Source organism: Botryllus schlosseri, chromosome 10 (assembly GCF_051294905.1).
Source record: "Botryllus schlosseri isolate E-star chromosome 10, Bs_hap1, whole genome shotgun sequence".
NCBI classification, from domain to species: domain Eukaryota; kingdom Metazoa; phylum Chordata; class Ascidiacea; order Stolidobranchia; family Styelidae; genus Botryllus; species Botryllus schlosseri.
The window spans coordinates 20,290,186-20,315,278 of NC_137245.1; the positions used below are offsets into that span (position 1 = coordinate 20,290,186).

At 41.1% G+C, this 25,093-nt stretch overlaps 2 protein-coding genes and 2 long non-coding RNA genes across 5 annotated transcripts in view; 3 read left to right on the forward strand and 1 right to left on the reverse strand.

Moving 5' to 3' along the window:
- The window catches only part of LOC145448180 (uncharacterized), a 453,937-nt gene that overhangs the window by 33,518 nt on the left and 395,326 nt on the right, over nt 1-25,093 (reverse strand). The window lies entirely within an intron of this gene.
- Nucleotides 6,789-11,355, forward strand: LOC145448033 (uncharacterized). The gene is made up of 2 exons (XR_013917780.1): nt 6,789-8,933; nt 9,107-11,355. It is a non-coding gene; the product is annotated as an uncharacterized LOC145448033 (long non-coding RNA).
- On the forward strand, nt 12,208-16,250 carry LOC145448030 (sulfotransferase 1C4-like). Its single transcript, XM_080326336.1, has 5 exons — nt 12,208-12,405; nt 12,511-12,716; nt 14,069-14,234; nt 14,741-14,978; nt 15,647-16,250. The coding sequence occupies exons 2-5, from the start codon at nt 12,557-12,559 to the stop codon at nt 15,998-16,000; spliced, it is 918 nt and encodes a 305-aa protein (XP_080182462.1). The 5' UTR covers nt 12,208-12,405; nt 12,511-12,556; the 3' UTR covers nt 16,001-16,250.
- LOC145448031 (sulfotransferase 1C4-like) lies at nt 17,870-25,048 on the forward strand. 2 transcript variants are annotated; one of them, XM_080326338.1, is made up of 5 exons: nt 17,948-18,087; nt 18,373-18,538; nt 21,480-21,541; nt 21,606-21,717; nt 24,417-25,048. In XM_080326338.1, the coding sequence occupies exons 2-5, from the start codon at nt 18,464-18,466 to the stop codon at nt 24,768-24,770; spliced, it is 603 nt and encodes a 200-aa protein (XP_080182464.1). In that variant the 5' UTR covers nt 17,948-18,087; nt 18,373-18,463; the 3' UTR covers nt 24,771-25,048. The 2 variants fall into 2 exon arrangements, with proteins under 2 accessions (XP_080182463.1, XP_080182464.1); XM_080326337.1 differs by having other exon boundaries at nt 17,870-18,087; nt 21,480-21,717.

Here is a 25,093-nt window from a genome sequence, read left to right on the forward strand (position 1 = left end):
TTGATATCGTTTTCTGATGTAAAAAATCTAGCAGGCGTATACGGGGTGAATCTTGGTTTCATATCTTTACTGCATCATTAAAACCAAATCCGTGCGATTGAGGTGTTGGCTACTGCTGTAGAACTTGTTAATGGGGTAATATAGGTAGCAAGTCTAGAAACCCGTTTTACACTTTGCTCAGTATCAATAGCAATACTCAGGCGCCGAATACATTGCTCCGTCTGGCCTAGACCGTTAAGGCGTAAGCTTATATTCACTGATAGGTCCTCGTAGAAATTGTTGGCAAAGCGGCGTAAGATATTGATTTTGTGGGAGTATTTTATCCTTTGATTGCCTCAGTTGATACATTTAGCGACGTTTAAAACGCCAATTTGTACTTATGCATTGTGGCATTATGTGGCCCGAGTCGTCGCTAGGTTTCGTGTACATTAATATTATAGGGTATCACTTCATTGAAGGTAGGGTTGTAATTAGCAATATGACGTCACATGACGTCATGAGGTTCACGTTCACGTTCACACAGAACCTTTCAAAAAGGTTCGCGTTCACACGAACCTGAACCTTTCAGAGGTTCACACCATCCTTAAATTATTGATGCTTATTTAAAACAAACCGAACATTGATATGATGATATCGTACACGCATCAGAAACAGTGGAGAGATTTCATAGGATGGTCGACCTCAATAACCAATTTGTCAAAACTATAGATAAAAGTCGGTTGTCCTTATTCTTGAAACAGGATTGAAATATAAATCTATGAGCAGCGATCTGTTCATAGATTTACTAATTCCAATTTTGGTTCAGTTCCAGGACACACAAGGCTGACAGCATCATAACCAAACCATGTTAGCTTCAAACACGCTTCTACAATGTGTAGATAAAATATAAATACCCTAATTATACGCATTCGAACGAATCTACCTAAGACACGCGCGAATCGTTTTTTATTAGCACATCACTGAAATAATTAAAACTGGAGTGGCCAATCTGAAATCACACTCGTCATCCGAATTAGGTCAATCTCGTTTAGGATTTCTGTGATGTTTAGCAGTTGAAACCTTTGAGATCGAGCTGTCGCGCCAGAAATTAAACATAAAAAAATATTATAGGAAGTATTTACCATGGAACAGTGGTTCTCAAACTTTTCAGGACAAGTCCCCCTTATGTTGGTAAAAGATTTCGCCCCCCCCCCCTAATCGTCATATCACAAAACGTAACCAGAATGCTGGCCAACCTTACGGATAGTTGAATGGCCTGGAAGGTTACGACTGCGGATGATAGATTTTGAAATATGAAACTCAGACTAAATACTGAGCAAAAATGATCAATTGGAAGGAAATCGCGCGAAGCGGGAAATTTTTTTTCAGTTGAGCTAAGCTCCTCGCCCCCTTCAGATGCTTTCACGCCCCCAAAGGGGGCGCACTCCCAGTTTGAGAACCACTGCCTTAGAATTATCATGGTGAATTATACTAAGAAAAAGTGTAATCAATTCGCTGCATTAATTCGATTTTTAGTACGCATTTCATCAATAATTCTCGCGGGCCGCACAGAACGGTGTTGCGGGCCGCATGCGTCCCGCGGGCCGTAGTTTGCCCACCCCTGGATTAACACAACATATTACTGTACTACATACTGTTGTACGATTTATCGCGAGTGTGTAAATGATACCAAACATTTTTTTTTCAAACGAAACCGTCTTCTGGTTGTTTTGATGCGAGGACATTCATCCGATAACTCTCTACCTTCCTTTACTAAAGTAACTTGTTTTGTGTGTTAGGTTTGTGAGTCATGAGTTGAATACATACCTACTCTTTTGTAGAGATGACTCCGATTACATTGACAGATTTGTCAACCAGTGGCTATGGCTTTTGTTTCACAAAATGCCGACGTGGGTGCAAAATGATAATTTTAGGACCATGTACATGAATGTTATCCGTCGCGCTAAACCTGAAACACCACATTTTTCGTGTAGGTGTATATCATGGTTGTCGGTATTAGTTTATCCACACAAAAATCATGCTTCAAAATACTCCCATGTAAATTTAATATTACGATAACTAAATTTTGTAGGATCACAGGTTCTGGTATAGGCTACAGTGTTTCCAACTCATCAAGTCGCGTATTAGTTGTCGTTAGTATGAACTATTATGTGAGTGGCAGGATTTGTGTGTCTTACGCAGAGTGTTGATTTTATTTAACAGGAGAGTGAACATATTATTCATATGGGAACAAGGTAGCTGTCAAACGCGAATGGAGAAAGGTATGCGGAGTAGCTTTATAACCAACCAAGCAACGGTTTTGCAATATTGTAAAATATAGTATACACGACCATTTAGAGACACATACATTATTCTGTACCTTCGTTGTTGTGACCTAAATAACTACTTGGTATAAAAAGCAGTTGAGTATGACAATTCGTATCTGTCGCGGTTGAATGTATAACCTTTTCGAAATGAATCCGAATACATGAAGTATGCATTGACCACATTCGAATACAGAGGAGAGCTTTAGCCATTGAGCGTGTTTTGTATGAAAGTAATTTCCAACGCGCTTACCTCGATCCGAACTAATTCCATGTCATACAAAAAAACATGAATTGTATTAATTACCGACGGCATCACGAAACTAAAAACCTAACAAGCTATAATTTAAGTCATTCGTTTGCCTGTGCTTTAGGTATAGATCAGTGGTTCCTAACCTTTTCTCTCCGGCGCCCCCTTTCAAAAAACTGCCTGGGTCTGGCTGCCCTATTTTAAGGACTGTAGTAAAAACAATTGGTAATTGAATAAACCGGCCGAAGTCCGGCTTCGGGTTGGGACCTCACTATTAGACCTCTCGACTAATTACTGGTATAATTGTATGTGCTATTTTCGGATCAAGTCCAGGTTGTTATAACCGCCATCGGGTAAGACAGGGATCGGGCAACTTTTTCCAGTCTTCGAGGCGGATATGGGAAAACGAAATACTGCACGAGCTGGATTCCTGAATTGATACAATAATCGCGTATTTATCCACCGATGTAAGAAAGGAATCGTATTTAATGTGAGTGTTAAGATACCAAAACACTAGTCAATAAAATTAAAATGTAATGTACTTCAATAGCTGTTGAAGTCAATCAGACATCTGTAGTCGATCAAAGTTGTCAACAAGTTCTTTGAACTCTGTCTGTATGTTCGATGCACACCCTTGGTAAAGACTGCACTAGTACACGTGAACATAAATTAGATTGGGACGTCTTGTTAATGTTTATGGTCGCATTCATGCAGATTCGTGTCGCGGGGCACATTATCATACAAGACAGGAATCTGTCCGCGGGCCGCTCAAAATCACGTCGCGGGGTCGGATCCAACAAGTGGCTAAAATTATCGAATTAATGTTACAAAATCAAGTTCTTTCAATGGATCGAATTTAGCGATGGTAATTATTTTCGTAGATAGAAATGGAAAAAGTATGTATCAGTGGTTTAAACGGATTTTGGTGTGATCCATATTGCGATTTATTTTATGTTCGGCATTCTACATATAACTCAAGTCTATCCGACTAGGCTCGACGTTGCAAACATATTTCAATTTGCTTTCGTGATGATCAAAGTGTTTTTAAAACTTTAGCACGCTGGGTAGAGAGGACGAAACGGAATTAGGTATTAATCAATCGGCGGTATGCAAAATCACGCAGATATCAACCAAGTGATTGAAATCGCTTTCGGGGACAACAATATAATTTTGTATATATGGTATGGATCCACACCAATTAAGCGAGGCGGGTCAGTCTCCATATCATGACGCAAATGAATGCGAATAAAATGTACCTTTGAGTTTGGTGTGATCCAACTCTATTTCGTGTCACACGAAAACTGCAGCCTACCCGCGAGTAAAATGTTAGGAATTCAATACCAACTCGAATTCATATTATCCAAGCAACGCCTTTTAGTGTTCTGGATTGTGCGATGACAATTATTTTGGAGGAGAGAAATGAAAAATTGTATCAATACTACTAACGAACACAACAAGACAAAACGCAGTCTATATCTCCAATTACGTTGCCACTCTGCATTCTACATATAAGGTAAGTCTACCTGATTAGGATGCATGTAATAAACATTTTACCAATCACTTTTGTGATGATGGAAGTTTTCGTGATAAATCTGTAGACCCAGAATGTTTTACATTGGGCACGTTCGATAGTATACGAAAGAATTCAAGCTTTATTCAACCAGCGACATGCAGAACCGGACGCACGCTATATGGTCGATTGCTCGCGCAACTTTTTTCTTCTTTTCATATACACGGGGTGCAGTTAGATGGGCGAGGTTTAAGTGGATATAACATGGCGATGTGTCAGTAATTGACCTTGTTGGGTTTGGTAAGAGATCTATTTCTCGGGATGCAATGGCGATAGCATTTCCCGATACTCAATTTTGACACGGGGACAAACAGATCACTTGTTGAGTTGAGTTTCAAATCATTTTGTGAATTCTTTGACATACTACATCCGAGAAACACTTAAAATTAATGAATATAACATATTACCATGTCTACGAGATCTTGAGATAAAATCACCTCGATTTCGGGGTGGAAAATTAACACGCAGTGATTGTGTATCGTGGTGTAATATTGTCATACACAGTCAGTTGGGTGTTGAGCGATTGGTGAATCTATATACTTGTCATACAGCGAGTCAGTTGAGCGATTGTATTTATCATGGTAACGGTAAGCGATTGATCCGACATCCGCCTTGCGAAACGGTGATTCCTCGTATTACATTTGCGATATAGCTACCATAGTAAATAATTGGACTCGACAGGATACCCGAGTCATTGGTCCCACAGAATATAAACTCCTTTTACAGTTGAATAAAAAAGACAGGTCGTTGGAACATAAATATAACCAGGATTTATTTAGGTTGCTGGTTACAGTGATTTATGCTCATTAGGGTTGTTCAAAAAAAACTTTTTTTTCCAAATCTCACTCGCCTAGTGACTAAATCGTCAGGTTGTCCAAGAAAACGATGCACACCAAATTTGACTCAATTCCAACCAGTCAAGGCCGTGCAATCTTGAATTGAAATTTTTAATTTATTATTAAAAATTAAAAAAACAAATTCTCAAATTTTTCCGTCAACCCCATGAAATTGTTGAGCTGTCTTCAAAGACAATGCAAAACAAATTTGAGTCAATTCCGACTAGTAGAAGCGGAACTATTTGAGTTTTTCGTTGATAATCCCTGGATCAAGGATAATACGACAATTATCAACGAAAAACGCGAATAACTCCGCTTCTACAAGTCGGAATTGACTCAAATTTGTTCTGCATCGTATTTGAAGACAGCTCAACAATTTCATGGGGTTGACAAAAAATTTGAGAATTTTTTTTTTTAATTTTTATTATTAAATTAAAAATTTCAATTCAAGATTGCACGGCCTTGACTGGTTGGAATTGAGTCAAATTTGGTGTGCATCGTTTTCTTGGACAACCTGACGATTTAGTCACTAGGCGAGTGAGATTTGGAAAAAAAAGTTTTTTTTGAACAACCCTAATGCTCATGCAACCTTTTTTTTAATCATATACATACACTGTTTGAGTTTGTCGAGTAAGGTGCGGTGTAAGTGATATTTCAGTAATTGAATCTGTTGGGTTGTAACATGTCGACATGTTGGGACGCAAAGGTGATACCATATCCAGAAACTCAATTTTGACACGAAAAAACCGGATCACTGATAGAGTGGCATGGTTTCAACTCTTGATACTGCTGTTTGATGGCCTTGATTAGTGTAAACGATTATTTTTGTGAAATATTAGCTGATAATCACATCATAAGATTCTGCAACACAGCATCACGATATATTGCAATATATCACATGGATTCGCTTGAGATAAGATCATCCGGATTTCGGATGTGAAAATTAACACAGTGATTGTATATCCACGCGTAATAATTTTGTCATACAGAGTCAGTTGGGCGATTGTAGATCTATCATGTCTACTTAGCGCAAGGGCCGTGCATTTTAACGCGTGCATGGTTAATCCTATACATGCAGCTTGTCAAACGTTGATTCCCCGTATCACATTCACCACAGGTATTTATTGGACTCGGCAGGATACCATAGTCATTTGTCCGCGGAATATGTATAGGTCACTACGCATTAAAACAGCTGTTTTCAAAACCGCTCGTGGAAAATCAACCATATGCACGATATACAATGTAATTAGTTCGACGAAATACACAATTCGCGTCCATGAAGCGCCACAATGACGCTTTTCCGAAGCTCCGTAGGCCGATTTTCGACCGCTAGCTACCTCGAAATGCGGTGTTTCTGACTTCGAAATACAACATTTGTGACTTCCGGTATTTTACTAATCACCAGCGAGCGATTACACTACTTCCAGCTAGGCCTATAGTGCCCGATGTTACAGTTTTTTCGATGTTACTCACTATGCCGCAACTCCTTGCTGTATCCATTCCTTGCAATTACGTTCTTTCAATGGGTATTTTTTTGGGATTTCTTTGTCCCCGTAAGAAAGGCGACGCGGAAGAAAAGGAGCCCTGATAAACATCCGACACGGAATCGAACTCGGGTCACCCGGGTAACAGACGCTTATCGTCACTACTGCGCTAACTCCCCAGTTCTATTTCTAATTTTAATCGAGTGGGGCTCGACTTATGGAGGAGCTTGAAATAGCGAGGCTTTAGAAATGTGGCATTGGTCGGATTCAGCACTCCAACTAGGAATGATAATAAAGATAGGGACCACGCTACTATAGCTGATTACATCAAGTCGATATATCAACGGAATGCAGGTCAGTTACTGTATTGAAGAAACTGATTAAGCTTGAATGTGATATCGGGTTGGGGATGATACCGCTGGGCATCAGTTGGAGGACTTGCCAGAAGTATGACCGTCGTTTTCCGGGTTTTCAAGAGGAGAAGAGATGATAGCCGAGGCACGGCCGGGTCGTGCATCACCTGCGGCAACGCAATTCATCATAAACAACTCAGAATTCGAGGTAACGAGGATCAATCAAATGCTATTGTCGCACCGATTCCGAAAATCCGAATATTAACAATCCTAGAGCACTGGAACGTAATGCGGAGAAAATACTATCCCTAACTGATGTAGCTGCTATTTATTTTCCATTCACACGTATATACCTTAAATTGTGGTATGTGATAGCTACTACATACATAGCCTGCGCTGTCGTTGTTTGTGGCCTTTCCGGTGTTTTCGACTGCAATAGTAATTTACACCAGGTCGATATTGTATGTTATGATTCAATATTTGACGACTTCTAGCACGGCCCACTTCTGGACTTTTGTAAGACACCGCTTATACGCGGATCAGATAGCGCGGAGCAACTTGTAGGTTTTCTATGTATGCGAATCTTATTCCAAGGGAATCTGCATTCCCATCATGAATCCAACCATGGTTTTCCAAAGTCTGAAAGATGTTATCAACCATTTAAGTTTGGTCTTAGCGAGTGACATATTTAGTTTTGCTGATGCAGTGTCCATTTCAATCTTGTAAAAAAAGAGATTTGACGAGCAAAGAACAATAGAGAATATCAGAGCGAAATTACAACCTTAAATAAAATAATTTATGGTTTTCCCTTTCATCCTTTTCGTTGAGAAATCTGTATTAAATAACCCAATATTTTACTGACGGCAAAATGGAAATATATATTGTAGATAGATAGATAGATAGTCTTTTTTTCGTCACATCAATAAATAAAGAAGTATACGAAACAGCAGGATGCGGAGAACATGGTCTCGCCTACCCGCTTACTCTTGCTGCTGTTATCATTCACTTCTCTGTGTATCTTTATCAGGCACTTTACGTGTTGATGTATATGTGTGTGCGGTTGGAGTGTGTGTGTAAGGGGGGTCAGTGCCTCACCAGTCATGAACCTCCTTTGTCCTTTGTACCATCACGAGTCCAACGTACGCAACCTCACAGATGGCTAAAAATTCATCGCGGCGGATCGGCCTCGTGCCTACTATATCAACTCACCATTACGTCGGTAGGTCATTGATATGCTGTTGCGTATTGCATGGCTCGGTTACGTAGTGCCACACACGCACACACGCCATTTTGTTACTCTGTTTAGCACCGGGGATATACAGATTAAATGATATGGCTCTCTGATGAATTTTAATTTGGCTCTTAATTCGCATTCTTATTTGTCAATATTACTGTACGTTTTCATAACAGCCAGAATCATTATTCTTGTGGTAGATGAGAATGGTCTATGTTAGGTCCAAACAGTGGCGTATCCCTTTCTAAATCCGAAGATTTTTGTCACATAATGCCTGCTGATAATATTTGCTCATAATGTTTGATGCATATTTATCAGTCCAATACAATATTCTTATAATAGGGTAAACACGCCACCTTCAAGTTATTTAGTGGTCTACATCGAACAGTTCGATACGGAGTTCGTATAATTTCTAAAACAAAGTTTGCGTCACGCCGACAACCACTATGAATCGTGCATCAGCCGAAACCCGACATCGCACACCTTGAAATTATGGATTGCACGATTCGTTGATTGACCGAAGAGAATAACAGCCGTGACAACGCCTCCATGGCAAATGACAATGCAGTTTTCAGATCCACGTGACTTCCTAATCAATGCCGAGGAATGAACACCCTCGGAAGTGACATTCTCAATTATAAAATTAAATTGCAAGCATTGCCATCCACACTCCCGCTTGCTATGTGGCTAGGTGGTACTGTCCTTAAAAGGCGGGTTGTAGTGCCATTTTATATTGCCACCGAAGTATTTGAGAATTAGTGGTACCGTTAACCCAACGATATCAGTTAATAATTTTTAATATTTCGAAAAGTATCATTTAGCTCTCACGGAATCACTATTTATAGTACGTAGCTCCAGAAGATTCCCGACCCATGCGTCGCTATTGCTTATTGCTCGACTGCCGTTTTTCATCGTGTCTCACGCCTACATGTCGGGCAACCGGCTTGATTAGTGCGATTGGTATGCATCACACGCGCCGATATAGTGAACTTCGATTTCGTGCCACAGTAACGTGCAGAATCTTCAATTGTAATGCAACAGTTGACATCGATGTATCGGTCTTTGGGAATTACAAGTGTATAGTGCATATATAGGGCCAATATGGCTCTTTTGACCGAAAAGGTTCCCAACCGTTGGCTACAGCGCCTTGATTATGAATATTGGGTCACTTTAGCTCATCATGCAACGCAAAATATCCGTCCAATATGTTGATTTCACTTATTATTATTATGTCGTGACAGTATTTGTATTTGCAAGGATGTAGCAAGATAGTTATTAGAAAACATATCGACCTCGACTTCCGCCACATGCCTCCTCAGTCCTCATTTTGTCGCTAGGCTTTTATATTATATGCTTTATTTTTCTTTCAGTGTGCAACTGTGCAGTGCATGCCTCTTCTCTACTTCGCATAGGGTGGGGTGGGTGTCTGAGACTACTCCAAGTCGTTTCGACACCTTCCTATCATTTCATTGCATCACATTTTTTTGGTGTTTTGAAATGATGAAAATATTAATAAACTGATACTGATACGATCGTTACAACTGTTAATGATCATATCACTCGCATTTCTAAAAGTCACATAGCATTAGCTGCGCAGGCTAATTTCTATGTATCCTAAATAGCAGCTGAAGGTATAGGATTATGAAGCAGTTGCCGTACGAATCGCATGGTATAGTTCCGTGTTTCTGTTTTAATCTGGGTTTGAATCAGGTTTGCGTAACTTGTGCACGTGTATAGGTATTATAGTATCAGTGCCTCGGGAAATGTATCGCTATATAGGCCACTCTACTTCAGTGGTTCGCCGAACACTTACCCTAATCTCCATCCTTCGCGGAACCTCAATTTTCGCCGACTCATAAAAACGAAAATCCTCAACAACACACATTAAACGATAGACATCTAATACATTAACATAGATTACTGGTGCCCTGTGTCCAATACGAATGGTGCATCAAAAGAGAGTTTCAATAAAGAAACCAATAACGTATTATATTCACAATAAACGAAAACATTATAATACATATTTATTGAAAATCAATGATACTTCTGCCGTTCCAATTCAGATACCAGTTCAGAAATGCGAGGCTTAACCTCGGCAAGTGGAAAGTGTCATCGTACCTTTCGTTCCAAACGCAACGGCGTGGTACCAATTGTATAATCACAGTCGAGTAGATAAATATGGGAGATGGAGTTGGCTAGGGCTACCATATTTGGAGAATCTGAAAAAAGGACACTTTATAAAAATTTTCAGACTAACAATACGATTAAAATCCGGAAGAATTGGGAAATTTATTCAGAGTTTGCAATTGATTGACTAAAAAAATCGTCTTTCTGGCTCAACTCCCGAAAGACCCGCCGAACCATTACTTGAATACATCTCAGTTGAATTTTTACATGCATTTATCCCAAATTTTCATAAAAGACGACAAATTCCCAAAAACGAGGACATTTTGGCGTACTCCGAGGACACTTTAAAAAATTCAATAAAGGGGACACATCCTCTTAAAAACGACGTATGGTAACCCTAGAATTGGCATATCAGACGATCGGCGTTACGGTGTCGAACCCCAACCTCGGCTGCGTACGCCACTACACACGCCGGACCACCAAAGCAGTCGCGATTCGTCTACCGATCGGGCTAAATTTCCAGCAATGAATGATGCCCAAAACGGGCGTATCATCACATATCATACGTATGGGTGAGAGTGTGTTTTGACCTACGGGATCATAATAATAATAATATCGTTGGTTTATAATTTTCATCTCAACAAGTCACACACAATGTACAATGCGATAAGACACAATGCGATGTCATGAACAGATATAGGAGGATGTCGAACGACACGCATCAGTAGCGATCCTTTACTCTTACATCCACATCGGCCCAGAGTGCCCGATGTCACAATTCTTTTCGACGTTGATCTTTTCGAAGCCGCAGCCCTTTCTACTAGTTCTTTCTATTCCTCGTGAGTGGTTTCTTTCTTCGGTTTTTTTTCTGGGCTTTTTGTCGCCGTAAGAACGGCAACGGCGGGGGAAGAGGAGCCCAGATGAACATCAAACGGGAATCGAACGGGGTCCGTCATATTGGTGGGCGCCTATCGTTACCACTACGCTATCTCCCCCGCCTAAAGACTGGCTCATGGAACCCGTGGAACACCCGTTAAGACCCACTGCCACCCATCCACTGGTCAGTAACGGTGCGACTTCTTTATCAGAGTACTGAACTACTACTTTCACTGCTTCCTCAAGTGGTTATCATTTTAAACAAGAGTTTTCAGTGTTAACGAAAACTATGGCCGAGGATACTTACATTTTTACTTACTTGCTCTACTTCTACTTGTACTGGAATATAAATCTACGACGTCATCCTGCTGCTGCGAGAGTACCAGCAATGACCCCTTTGACCACCGCTGGTTTGACAGACTGCGTACCCGGTCAGCGATGTTGTAATGCCTTTTTCAAAAAAAATCATTTGCTTTGTTTGAAAAGTTTGCTCGAACAGCTCTCCATTTATGAATATTTTGTGACTCTCTGCTGTGGGTTTGGCTCGCAATAACAATCATCAATGATTGACATCAGCGAAATAAAGAATGTATCATTGACTAATGTAAAATATATAGCAGACGTACGAAATCTGTCTTTATTTGATAGGTTTATTGTATCATAAAATCTAAATCCGACAGATTGGGGTGTTGGCTACTGTATAACGTAACTTTGAGGTGATATCTGTAACAAGTATAGAAACCGCTATTTCACTCTGATCAACAACAATGTCGCGATAGTCCGACGCCTTTAAGAATACATTGCCCGGTCTATATCCCACACCGTTAAGACGTAAGCTTATATTCCCTTGTCATTCCTCACCGAAATTGTTGCATATTTATTTTAGGGATAAATTGTTGCATTTCATCGCTCCAGTTGATACATTTGGTAAAGCTTAAAAAGTCAGCTTTTATTTCCGCATTGTGAAATTATATGGCCTGAGTGGTACTTAGTAATTATACAACTTGAAAAAACAATTTTTTTAAAAAGGCATTTGTTTAAAACACTGCTTGAAACATGTTTTGAACAAAGTCCTTCAAACAACTATTTGTTATAATTGCAATTGCAATGGCGTCACATAATGTCATAGGTTCGTGTTCACGTTCACAGAGCCTTTCAAAAAGCTCGGCGTTCACACGAACCATGAACCTTTCAGGGGTTCGCACTATCCCTAGATTAACATTCAGTTGCTCAATATCATGTGGTTTCCTCTTTCTGTATCCAAGAAATAAGGTAGCCTATATAGCTTGAGCCCCGGGCTAATTCGAAAGTATCCTTCCTTGATATTATGATCATGCGGCCGGGGCAGAAGTTTCCGTCTCCGTTGCACCAGGTTGTAATATTAGGCCTTTTCCATCCTTCGCTTGATGTATATTATTAGTAGGCAAGCTCTATTCAGCGGCTAGTCCTTGAGTAATATCCAGCTACCCTATTTTAGTTGGATTTATAGCAAACATAGGGTGTTGGATTTACATTATATCGCGATGAGTGAGTCTCGGAATCGTGCTCCACGCGAGGAAACATTTTCGAATGGATTCACCATGCCGATAACTGGATCCGAGAAGATGCGCCAAGTTATAAACGAAGGGCTAAAGATGAGGATAAGACAGGATGACGTCATTGTGGCTACATATCCGAAAGCAGGTGAGATGTTCTCCACCGCAAAACACTTTCAATCACATGATTTGACCGGCCATAGTATTGGCAGGACTATAATAGCATCAGCATTCGCAAATGGGAAAGTCATATTCTACTTTATTCAATGTTTCGACCGAGAGATGAGTGTGAAGGTTCGTTGCAAACAGGGCTTTGGAGCATCCGTAAATTTTAACTGCTCCAGCTCCGGATCCGGAGCTTTCTTTTATCCTACATTAGCTCCGGCTCCAGCTCCGGAGCCGCATTATTACCACTGCTCCGGCTCCAGCTCAGGCTCCGGCTCTGTAAACTATCACGTGGGTCTGTGTATATCAGGGGTGGCCAACCCGTGGCGTGCGGGTCACATGTGGCCCGCGAGAGGGTTTTGAGGGGCCCGCGAGGTAATAACCTGTTATATTTTCGAAATCCAGTTATATTATCGAAAATGAATTGCTCAGATTGTGAACTTGCAAAGCCAACCAAAAATTACAAGTCTGGCTGCGACACTTGGGATGTTGATAACTAAAATATCAGTTCCGACGCATTGGCAGATCCAGGGTCCAGTCACATGTTTAGTAAATCGTCGTACATCACAATAAAATCAAATAGTAATGAAATTTTCCTTCTCGCTTCGCGTGTTTTATTGTCACACGATTCCTTGCTTGGTAGCCTACCCCCTCCTGAAAATGACAAAAAAGCATAATTTATCCGATTGAGTCTAACTGTATTCTCAATTACGGGGAATGTCTTTACGATAACATCATAGTTGCACTAGAACGCACTCCATGCCATTGCTGTGTACAGCATTAAAATTGAGGCCTGCTGTTAAATTATGTGAAATCAGCAGATATGATTGTTGCATATATATTAGCATCTTATGAAATACGTCGGAGCAGGAGCTACTCCTGAAATAACGGGCTCCAGATCTTGCTCCGGCTCCTGCTGAATTTTATGCAGAGCTCCGGCTCCGGCTCCAGCTCCGGTGAAAATGCACGGCTCCGAGGCTCCGGCTCCTTGCTCCGGCTCCGGCTCCAAAGCCCTGGTTGCAAAGCATTCATTTTATTGTTCAGAATATTTAGCTTTAGCGTATATTCTATGCAGCGATATCTTACTTATTATTCGTATATTTTGAGAGTGCCACACGGCTGACCCGACCGTAGTTTGCCATGACCAATCCGAACCCATATAGCTGATCTTTGAGCAGAAATCAGCATAATAATTATATCTGGGGTCTACGGTAACTTGGGCCCCGTTATAGCTGATCTGTTTTTATGATGTATACGCCCGAGCCGAAACCACAAGCGGCGGTTATAGGGTGCTGCGCAATATCGGTGTTCATAATTTTTGTCACACTTCTGCAGGGACAACTTGGCTGCAAGAGATCGTTTGGCTTATTTGTAACAGCGCCGATACAACACTCGCTAAGAAAACTCTGCTAGAAGATCGTTACGGATGGATGGGTAAACTCCCATCTGTTCCAGGAAATGGATTGGAGGAGTTGAATGCGTGGCCAAGGGAACAATCGAGGTCACTACAATTTCGAGCAAATAGATATAGTCAATCCAATCGCAAGTTTTCTAGCAGTATCATTTGGTATTTCCTATATAATTTATAGGCCAAAATACGACTATGCGATATTCAACTTCAACTGTTTTCTGCGTGAAGGCACTGAACTTGGGTCTACCAGCTGGCAACACAAATCGAGCGCCACTCAGGTGGTGATCTGTGGAGTATACGCCAATAGTAAAGGGTGTAGAGGCGCATTTCTTCTACCATTATTTGACTTGGACAAATAATGTGACGTCATCGATCCTCCATACTTCACGATGGATTCGTGACGTCTTGTCACTGCTAAAACATTCCCTTCACGAGTCCTCCCAAATATTAATCTTGGCAGCGGCTATATGGCGGCGATACCACAAATATCACTTGAGAATGAGTGATTTGAGATGATATCAAAGTTAACATTCGATGCAATTTAGAATTAAAGTTGTCCGTTATTTTTCGCAAACGTCGTGTATGATACGTTGCAGATTTATCAAGACCCATCTGCCATTCCAGCTTTTGCCGAACGAATTACAAAACGAAGCTGTCTGTAAATTAATCTACGTCGCTCGAAACCCCAAAGACAATTGCGTGTCATCCTATCACTTTCATAGAATGAACAAGAGATTGACTGATCCTGGACCATTTGGTGAATTTCTTGAGCGTTTTACCCAAGGAAACTTGGTGTTCGGCTCTTGGTTCGAGCATGTCAATAAATATTGGCAGGTGCGTATTAGTTTTTTCGTAGCAATAGGATCTATATGTAGGGTTGCATTTAAGGCAAGCGGTGTTTTTAAACACGTTGTTTAAAACATGTTTTATACAGTGTTTTAAACAAAGGCCTTTAAAATTTTAATTGATTTCACGTTGTAAGATTATGTCCTAATTGTGTAAATACTTTCCACCAAACATGTTGTATGAGGCTGCGGACAATTACCACTCGACATAGCCGACGCTTATCGATATGGGATGGTTGGAACCCTCAGACGAGCTATATTTACCCTACATTTTCACTTGTCAATGGCAATTCACTATGACGTCATGGATTAAAAAAAACATGTTTTAAACAAGGGCTTTGTTTTAAACATGTTTCTGTAAATTTATTTTTGTTTTAAATACAACATTAGATATAGTAGTTACCTATTCTGATAATATGTTTCCGTCTTTGTGAAGCATACCGACATGTTAAAGTGGTAATCCTAAATTTACCCCTTTTGTACGACCATAATAAATTTCCATGTATGTTTTTGACGTAAATATAGTGGCAACTGGTACCTAAATTGCATGGCACCCAACATCACTGAGAGTGTACCAGAGAAATATCCCGCGAGTTAACCAAGGGCGACACATGCTCCACTACAAAAAGTGCTAATAACCAACTTCTACCAATACAGGTGTCACGGGGTCGCGAAAGATCAATGTACTTCGTATTATACGAAAACATGAAAAAAAACAGCAAAGAAGAGATCAAAAAGTTGGCAAAGTTCCTTGAGAAGGACCTTTCCGACACACAAATCGACATCGTCGCAAATCATTGCGCCTTCGACAGCATGAAAGATAACGACAGCGTGAATTTTTCCCGTTCAGTTGCAAGTGGAGTTTTTGATTCCGACGTATCTAAATTTATGAGGAAAGGACAGGTCGGTGATTGGAAGAATCATTTCACTGTCAGTCAGAACGAAGAATTTGATGATTGGTATCGAAAAACGACGGCAGATTGGACGCTGGCGTTCGACTTTGTGATGTGATTTAATTATGTTAGTCCACCATTCTTCAAGACCAATTGGACTGACATTTCATGTATATAAAACTCTGAAATCGTCATCGTTATTGTATTAAAGCGATTGGAAAATGGGATATTACTATTTCCGTCTCCGATGACCTCTTCGAGAAACCAACCTACCAATCTTGAAATTCTTAACCTATACCGTGTTTACGGTCGATCGTAAAATAGCATAAATGGTATGGGTAATAGACGTCGACGACACACTACACATTAGACTTAACCAACCTACCAATCTTGAAATTCTTAACCTATACCGTGTTTACGGTCGATCGTAAAACAGCATAAATGGTATGGGTAATAGACGTCGACGACACACTAGACATTATACAATAACAATAACAACAACAAGAATGCTTTTGTAGTCCTTTTCCTGGTACATTTTACAAGAACAATTCCAAATCTTCATCTTCTACAGCAGGGCTCTCAGACTAGTATGTGCTCGCGGGTCAATTTACTAGTTTTTGATGGAGCCGCGGGCCGCAGAAGGTATTCAATATATTTCCAACTAGGTCTTATTTTACCTGACCTTGCAGGCTGGAATTCCACTCACATCGTGAGAATGTGATTTACCATTGCGAATTCACGCCTGGCGCGAAAATACTTTACTCAGGATTTCCAGTAAATATTTCGAAATCAGCTGTGTACGATTTCGGAAAATAACTTTTATGCTTTTTAAAGAGTGTGTCCTTCTTTCCGGACTCGAAAATATGGTAACCCTAGCCAATATTGCTCTTTTGACCAAAAAGGTTAATGACCGTTGGCTATAGCGCCGTGAATACTGGGTCACTTAAGCTCATCATTCAACGAAAAATAGCCATTCAATATGCCGATTTCACTGTATGTACACTGCAAGTATATAGCAATATAGTTACTGGCAACCACTATTTACGGTCGTGAGAAACGTTAATGATTACCTCACTAATTTCTAAAGTCACGCAACATAAGTAGGCCTACATAGGTACATAGCCTGCTCAGGCTAATCTATGTAGCCTAGAAGCTGAAGGTAGGATTATACAGCAGCTGCAGTACGGATCGCTTGTTGGCTACGTGTTCATGTTTTAGTTTATAGGTCTGAATCAGGATTGTGTAACTTGTGTTATTAGTATCAGTCCTTCGAGAAATGTGTTGCAATAGATGCTTTACTCCGACGTTCTTGACTTTATAACCCGCCTAACACTTACGTTAATCTGCAAGCCTCCGCGGAACTCCAAATTTTCGCTTAGTCGTTACAACAAAAGTCTATCTAGACATCTGTTACCTTACCATAGATTACTGGTGCACAAAATGAACAGCGCGATTAAAATTATCTTCACACAAAACAAAAACATTATAATGAATACTCATTGAAAATCAGTGTGACCTCGGCTGTTCTCAGCCAGATACCAGTTGAGAAATGCGAGACTCCACCTCGGAAAGTGCCACCGTCGAAACGCAACAGCTTGATACCATTTGCTTATAAATGAGCTTATAAAGATTGAAATTAGAATTGGCATTCCAGACAGTTCCAATGATCTCAAATACCAACCTCTTCTAAGTACGCCACTGGACATGACGTACCACCACAGCAATTACAATTCGATTACTAGTCGCACCCAATTACCTGTAACCACTGATGGCCAAGACGGGCGTGTCCTCAAAAATGATATTTAAGAGTTGAGTATGTGTGTCTTGACCTGGAGCATGGAACCGCTAGTGTTCGATGAACACCGATTACGAACCACTGCTCTCTTTCCACTCCGCCGCCGCCGCGCTTAGCTAGTAAATTAGTAATTAATCAGGGCCGTACGTGAACCTTGCGAGTTATATCAAGTTTTTCTGTTTCCGATTCACGTACAGCCTACCCTGCGTACCATATAACCCTAACTGTACTCAGAGAAATTGATACTGCGATGGGTGAGTCTGCAGTACCTGTTCTGCGCGAGGAAACAATGTCGAATGGATTTACCATTCCGATAACTGGGGCCGAGAAGACGCGCGAAGTTCTAAACGAAGTACTAAAGATGAGGACGAGACATGATGACGTCATTGTGGCTACATATCCGAAAGCAGGTGAGGTGTGCCCGTCGCAATAAACTTTAAACAAGAACCGTTGACCGATCATAGTTTTGACAGAACTTATAGCATGTGCTTGGGCTATCCGAACGAATATAGTATCACTTCAGTGCAGTGTTAGCCTACCCTATACCAATGACGGCACCCCATGTGCTTAGGAATATATTTCTGGTCAGTCTTTATGATGTATACACCCGAAAAATTTCGAATCCCCATCCCCAAGCGGCGAATATGGGCTGCTGCGGAATATCAGAGTTTAGAATTCGTGTCACACTTCTGCAGGGACAACTTGGCTACAAGAGACCGTTTGGCTTATTTGCAATAACGCCGATACAACATTCGCAAAGAAAACTCTGCTGGGAGATCGTTACGGATGGATGGAAAAGTCCCCATCTCTTCCGGGAATTGGTTTGGAGGAGTTGAATACTTGGCCAAGAGAACAAACGAGGTCATTTCAATGTCGATCATATTGATCAAGTCAATCCAATCGCCATCTTTTTGTATCTTTTGGTATTTCCTATATCATTTATAGGCATATATATCACTATATCAACCGCCGTTTCGCGGGCCGGTGCCAATCCGCAAGATATGATAAATTTTCATTACATAGGGTAATTGCCAAACGCAAGATGTTGAGAAACAATTTAAGAACTGCGCTAGTTGCGTAATTTCCAGCATTTTGAAACAACATTAGACTTGGTAACATGTTTGATTTGACTTGAAGTTCAAGCCGTCTCCAGTGACGACATGCGAGTGACAACTTCGACATGGCCCGCTGATCCGCGCAGCCTACATGATCATTTATTCATTGAGCTGTTTTGTAGGTGGCTGGGTGTCGATGTTGTCAGTTCCTTTTCGTGCCGCTTCTTCTCTCGATGTCGGTACGAAGAATATTACTCGAGTTGGCGTTGTCGGTCGATCCACGTCTTCGGCACGGGAGACTGTAATCACGTCTCGGCTGTAGCACACGCTCTACCTGAGTCAGCAAAAATAGAGGGTGGAGAGGAAAAAAATTGAAGATATAAATAACCCCCTGTCAGGGGAATATATCAAAAAAACTATGGTATTGCGCCCATATTGGGTGATTAACACAGCTTGGTGGGGGGTCGTCAATATACATGTATTTCACTCACAGACATAAATTTTTCATAGGCAATTATTGAAATGGTTCAATAATGTTGTTACTTGCATATAGGATAAACATGATTATTATGAGATTTACCTGTAGAGCTGATAGAAGCGGTACCTTCAAAGATTTGGGGGGCAAGTGATTATACATCTTGAGCCATGATGTGTTACTGCCAGTTAGTTTCTCGAGGGTGAGCGTCAGCGGGACCAGTAGCCATTAGTTGCTTTATTGGAGCATTCTGTTATTTCGTGACCCCCGGAGAAAGAGAGAGAGAGATATGATATTCTTTTTCGCCTGCACCATCGAGATGCTTTGACGACGGAGTTGCGATACGGCCGTGAGGTCATGTAGTCTGCGCCCCCGTTTGTTTTTTCCTCCATGCTATCCGTGATTGCTGGGCGCCAAGCAGGATTCCAATTTTCGAGTCTTGGTACGACCCGGTCGGGGATCGAACTCACAATCTACCGATCGAAAAGCCGGACGCATAACCATTACACTATCTCGCTCGGCAAACTAGTCGACACTTAAAAGATCGCCCATACGTACCACAGATAATTCAAAGTGAAACTTTTTCGGTGAGACGCGCACGATACCCAATTTGCATTCATTCACAGGGCGCAATATTTCCCTTTGTTGGTCGCTGTGCAAGGACAAAGCCATCTGTCGCTATATTCGGGACAAATTTCTATCATCGTCGATCATTCTGGGATAGCACCTCGTGTTGGCTAAGACTTTATCTCAGGGCCGGCCAACCCGTGGCCCGCGGGCCACATGTGGCCCGCGAGAAGGTTTTGAGTGGCCCGCGAGGTAATTTCCGAAATTTCTAATATCATCAAAATTGGATTGCACAGATTGTGAACTTGCAAGGCGAACCAAAAATTTGATTAGTCTGGCCGCAACACTAGAGATGTGATGACTAAAATATCAGTTCCGACGCATTGACAGATCCATCAGCTATTCACATATTGGTATATCTTCGTACACTACAATGAAGCAGAATAATTCGCGATAGATTTATCAAAGTTAAAAATAATTTGTAACAAGCTTGGCGCAACATGTTGTCACTCGATTTCTTGTTTTTAATATGGTTGCCCTTTTGTGAAAATGGAAGAATACCTAATGTATCAGATTGAGTCGAACTATATTCGCGATTACGAGACAAAGTGTCGTTCAACATATGCAACATTGCGTTTGCGCTCGCAGTAAGACCGTCGACTATGAAACCTAGGCACGAAATGATGGACGCATGTTGGTCGCAGCTTTCGATATCGATATGTCCAATGTCCATGCACCGAATAGCAAAATTAGCCCAGCGAAATATAACATGCCCGCAATATAGTCAAGTGACAATATTATTGACCTATGACCTTCAAAAAAATTTCGCGGCTAGTGGCCCCCGCAATATTTCGTCGATCGAATGTGGCCTTTTGGCTGAAAAGGTTGGCCAGCCCTGCTTTATCTGCTTCGGCGTGTCGTTTTGGTGCCGAAATAGGGTGACTAATGGTCCCGCAATTCAGGCAGCACACACGAATGCAGTTTCATTCAATTCTGTTCATCATGCGTATTTTATTTAGGCTTAAATTTTCATTTTTATTTATTGGTAGTTGCGTAATAAACAATAAAATAATCTACTGACAGAAACAATACGGCAGACACACTACTGTAAATTACATGAATGGCATCATGAACATATAACCGCAAAATGTCACTTTCTATATAGTTACTAGTACCGTACTTGCAACAGACTGCTGTGGTAATTACATTTTGGGTTGGTTTCAATTTTTGAAGGTTCACCGTTCCGCCAATTTTTCTTCAAATTTTACTGCTCCGTGAGCTAAAACAATGTTAAGAGCTACTGGACTTTGTAACATTCAACTTCAACTGTTTTCTGCGTGAGACAAGACAATAAACTTGGGCTACAAGCTAGAAACACAAAACGTACGCCACGGAAGTGGTGAACCGTGGAGTAAAGTAATGGGTGTGTAAAGGCGTCTTTATCCTCCCAATATTTGACTTGGGTAATGTGATGTCATGGATCGTCAATACGTAAAAACTGATTCGTGAGGTCTTGCAACTCTTAAAACATTCACCCCTCACAGGTTCTTCCAAATTCTAATCTTGGCCTGCGGCTATGGCGGCGATGCCACCAATATCACTTAAGGGTGCGTGAATTCAGATGATATCAATGTTAACATTCGATGCAATTTAAATTTAAAGGTGTTCGTTGTTTGGCGCAAACGTCGTGTATAATGCGTTACAGATTTATCAAGACCCACCTACCATTCCAGCTTTTGCCGAACGAATTACAAAACGAAGCTGTCGGTAAATTAATCTACGTCGCTCGAAATCCCAAAGACAATTGCGTGTCATTCTATCACTTTCATAGAATGAACAAGAGACTGCCTGATCCTGGACCATTCGGAGGATTTCTTGGGCGTTTTACTCAAGGAAACTTGATCTTCGGATCTTGGTTTGAGCATGTCGATAAATATTGGCAGGTGCGTATTAGTTTTCTCATGCCGATATAGGATATTCCCCAATCCTTGAATGAGTTATTCCTAAAATACATTTCCGTCCACTTTTGAAGCGTACTGATATCGGTCCGTGGTGGTAGTATTTTTTAATTGTCTCCTAGCTTTGAACAATGTCGAATATTGGTTTATGACTGCAAGGCTTCGCCGTACCAGCTATAGTCTCATTAACGTGCACTCGTTTCATCGAAAAAACGATGTACGAAGCGAGCTCCTGCTGAACTGCCACCGTAGCATATTGATTATGGTGCAATAAAAGCAGGGCCATAACTGCCGTACCTCAATCCCCCAAGTTGGGGCGGGGGCGAGCTCGAAAAGGGCCCAAAATTATTTTGTAAACTTATATGAATTATAGTCTTTTTTTATATTTATAAAACATCTTTCAAATTTTCCTTGCGCCTGGCGCATTTTTTTTGTCGCTAGCTGTTTGTTTGTTTTGGGGTATTCATGGTGTTTGTCGACTACTGGTCATTTAAACCAGGCCGATATTTTTCTTATTTTCCGTAACTGCCGACTTATAGCACGGCCCACCTCCAAGCTTTTGTAAGACACCGCTGACGCGGATGAAGTGGCGAGGAGGAGCTTAGGTAAACCTCCAACACTTAGGTATCGGAATTCGGAAGTCGACCTCGGTCGGACTCGAACCCGCACCCATTGGTGTTGCAGCGCGGATTATACCACTGGGCTATCTCGCCACCCTGTCGCTAGCTGTCTTGATATTAATATGAGTTGCACTCCCTCCACCAAGAAAAAATGCATAATTTATTGACTTGGACATTTCGGCGTCGGTCATTCCCGCGTCACGACACACCAAAACGTTGACAATCACGTTTCAGCCAACATACGACTCTGCGAACAGTGCAAAGTGTGCAGCAAAAAATCTCGGCGGCGAGTAAACTTTGTTTAAAAAAGGACCGTCTCGTGCAGGCCGAAACGGACATATTTGTACAAATTTTATATTCTCCCTAGGCGCATAAAGGTGACTATTAGTGCGGAGCATCGACCGGAGCCGGATTGGATATCCGGCCGGATTTTTTTTTTCAATTTTGGCCGAAGTTGATCGAAGCCGGATCAGTACTTTTTTGAAAAGGCCAGAATCTTTATGGATAAGCATGACGTTTGTAACTAAATAACTATACCAACCAACCACACGCAAGTAACCACCAAGCCAGTGCGGAAATGAACGAGCCACATTTATAAATTCACGGAACCACCGTACCGTACCGTGTTAGGCCGTATTGGATATCACGCCGGACTTTAGATTTTTGGCCGGAGCCGGATCGGAGCTGGATCAGTACTTTTTCCTGATACGGCCGGAGCCGGATGGGAGCCGGACCAGCTAATTTGAAAACCGGATCGGAGTCGGACCGGAGAATTTGTCGATCCGCTCCGCACTAGTGCCTATAATATTCTAGTTCTGGTCATCTGAGCCCACATCACAAAGGACCATCCCTAAAGAACAAATATGCGCCCTGTGAAAAAATGCCAGTTTGGTGTCGTGTGCGTCGCTAGGCTGAGAGTAGTTAAATAATTTGAAAGTAATATATGCAATTCCAATTTCATTCACCGAATTCGACCATGAATATTTGTTTCGCTTTCGCGGGTCTAGACAGCAACAGTTCGCCGACCACAGGTAACAGGAAAAGCATCATTGTTGAAATGTACCACGCATAAGGGTGTCTGGGGTACGAAACCCGCCCTTTCGTTTAACACCGTATGCTTGGGACACCCAAGGCCATCATTACGGGGGGAAGGGATGACTAAGTCCATGTGGTCCTGCATAAAAGTGTACAATGTACATATTGTCACACTTTCAGACCAATTGGCAAAGGAATGCGTTTGCGCTCATAGCTATTGGTCATCTGGAAGAACTGATTTGCCTAACTACTGCACCATATTTTGCGTGGTTTCTCCAACATGTTTACGATAAATGCTATGCTACAATGTGCAAAACAGACACCGAATTTCCAACTTTGCATATTTATATATCGACGGATTCTGATTCCATAAAGCGGTGGCAATTTTTGTAACATTTATTAAATTCATGTAGTTATGTGAAGACAGTCAATCGTAATGAAAACGTATTGCCAAAGAGAACATTTCATGACAGTACAGAAAAGCAATATACCTACAAAGGATGATGGCCACATAATAATGAGTAACAACAAAATACAGCATCCTTGGCTTAATCTCATGACATTCTAGAATCTAGATAGATACTTGATTGACCCAAAAGCAACACAACCCCTCCATCTTATCACAATGAAAGGTAAGGGAGAGGCAATAAGGAGAAATTTATAGCTATCTTCTCAAACCCATTCTTGAATTTTTTTCATTGTGAACTTTTTTGAGCAAGTGGACCTCTTGCAAACCCAAACCCTTTCTGTAATGTGATAATAATGAACTAACCCCTTTGATCGACCATAACAAGGGTTAATGTGTTTATGACGTAAACACTACTGCGGTTAGTGTTGTGTTTGCTCTTTGGTTGCCTAAATTTTATTATAGGATAAATCTGACGACACGGTTACGATATTGTGGTAACTAGTACTTGAATTGCATGGCAGCCAACATCACTGAGGAGAGTGTACCAGACAGCTTACCAAGTTTATTATCCCGACATACATTCCACGATAGAAATTAAAAACGAGATTGTTCCAATTCAGATGTCACGGAACCGAGAAAGATCGATGTACTTCGTATTATATGAAAACATGAAGAAGAACAGCAAAAATGAGATCAGGAAGTTAGCCAATTTCCTGGAGAAGGATCTTTCCGACTCGCAAATCGACATCATCGCAAATCATTGCGCCTTCGACAACATGAAGGATAACGACAGCGTGAATTACTCCAGTTTAGTTGCAAATGGAGTTTTCGATGCCAGCATCTCTAAATTCATGAGGAAAGGGCAAGTTGGTGACTGGAAGAATCATTTCACTGTCAGTCAGAACGAAGAATTTGATGATTGGTATCGAAAAACGACGGCAGATTCGACGCTGGCTTTCGACTTTGTGCTGTGATTAGTCCGCCATTCTCCAAGTTCAGTTGGATTGCAATTTTATTTATACAACTATAGAGAGAGGAAATATTCATCGTACTTGTGGTAAAGTGATTGAAAAAGAGATATCGCCATTTCCGTCTCCGATGACTTCTTCCTAAAATCAATCTGCAAATCCTGGATTTCCAAATCAATACCGTGCGTTACGGCTGATTGCAACACATAATTACTGGTATAAATAGACTTCGACGCCACACTACGCATTAGAGTTGTCTTCTATAATAAAAGAAGCTACTTTTACAGTCTGCTTCCACGTACGATGGTATACTTATTTATGATCGTGTA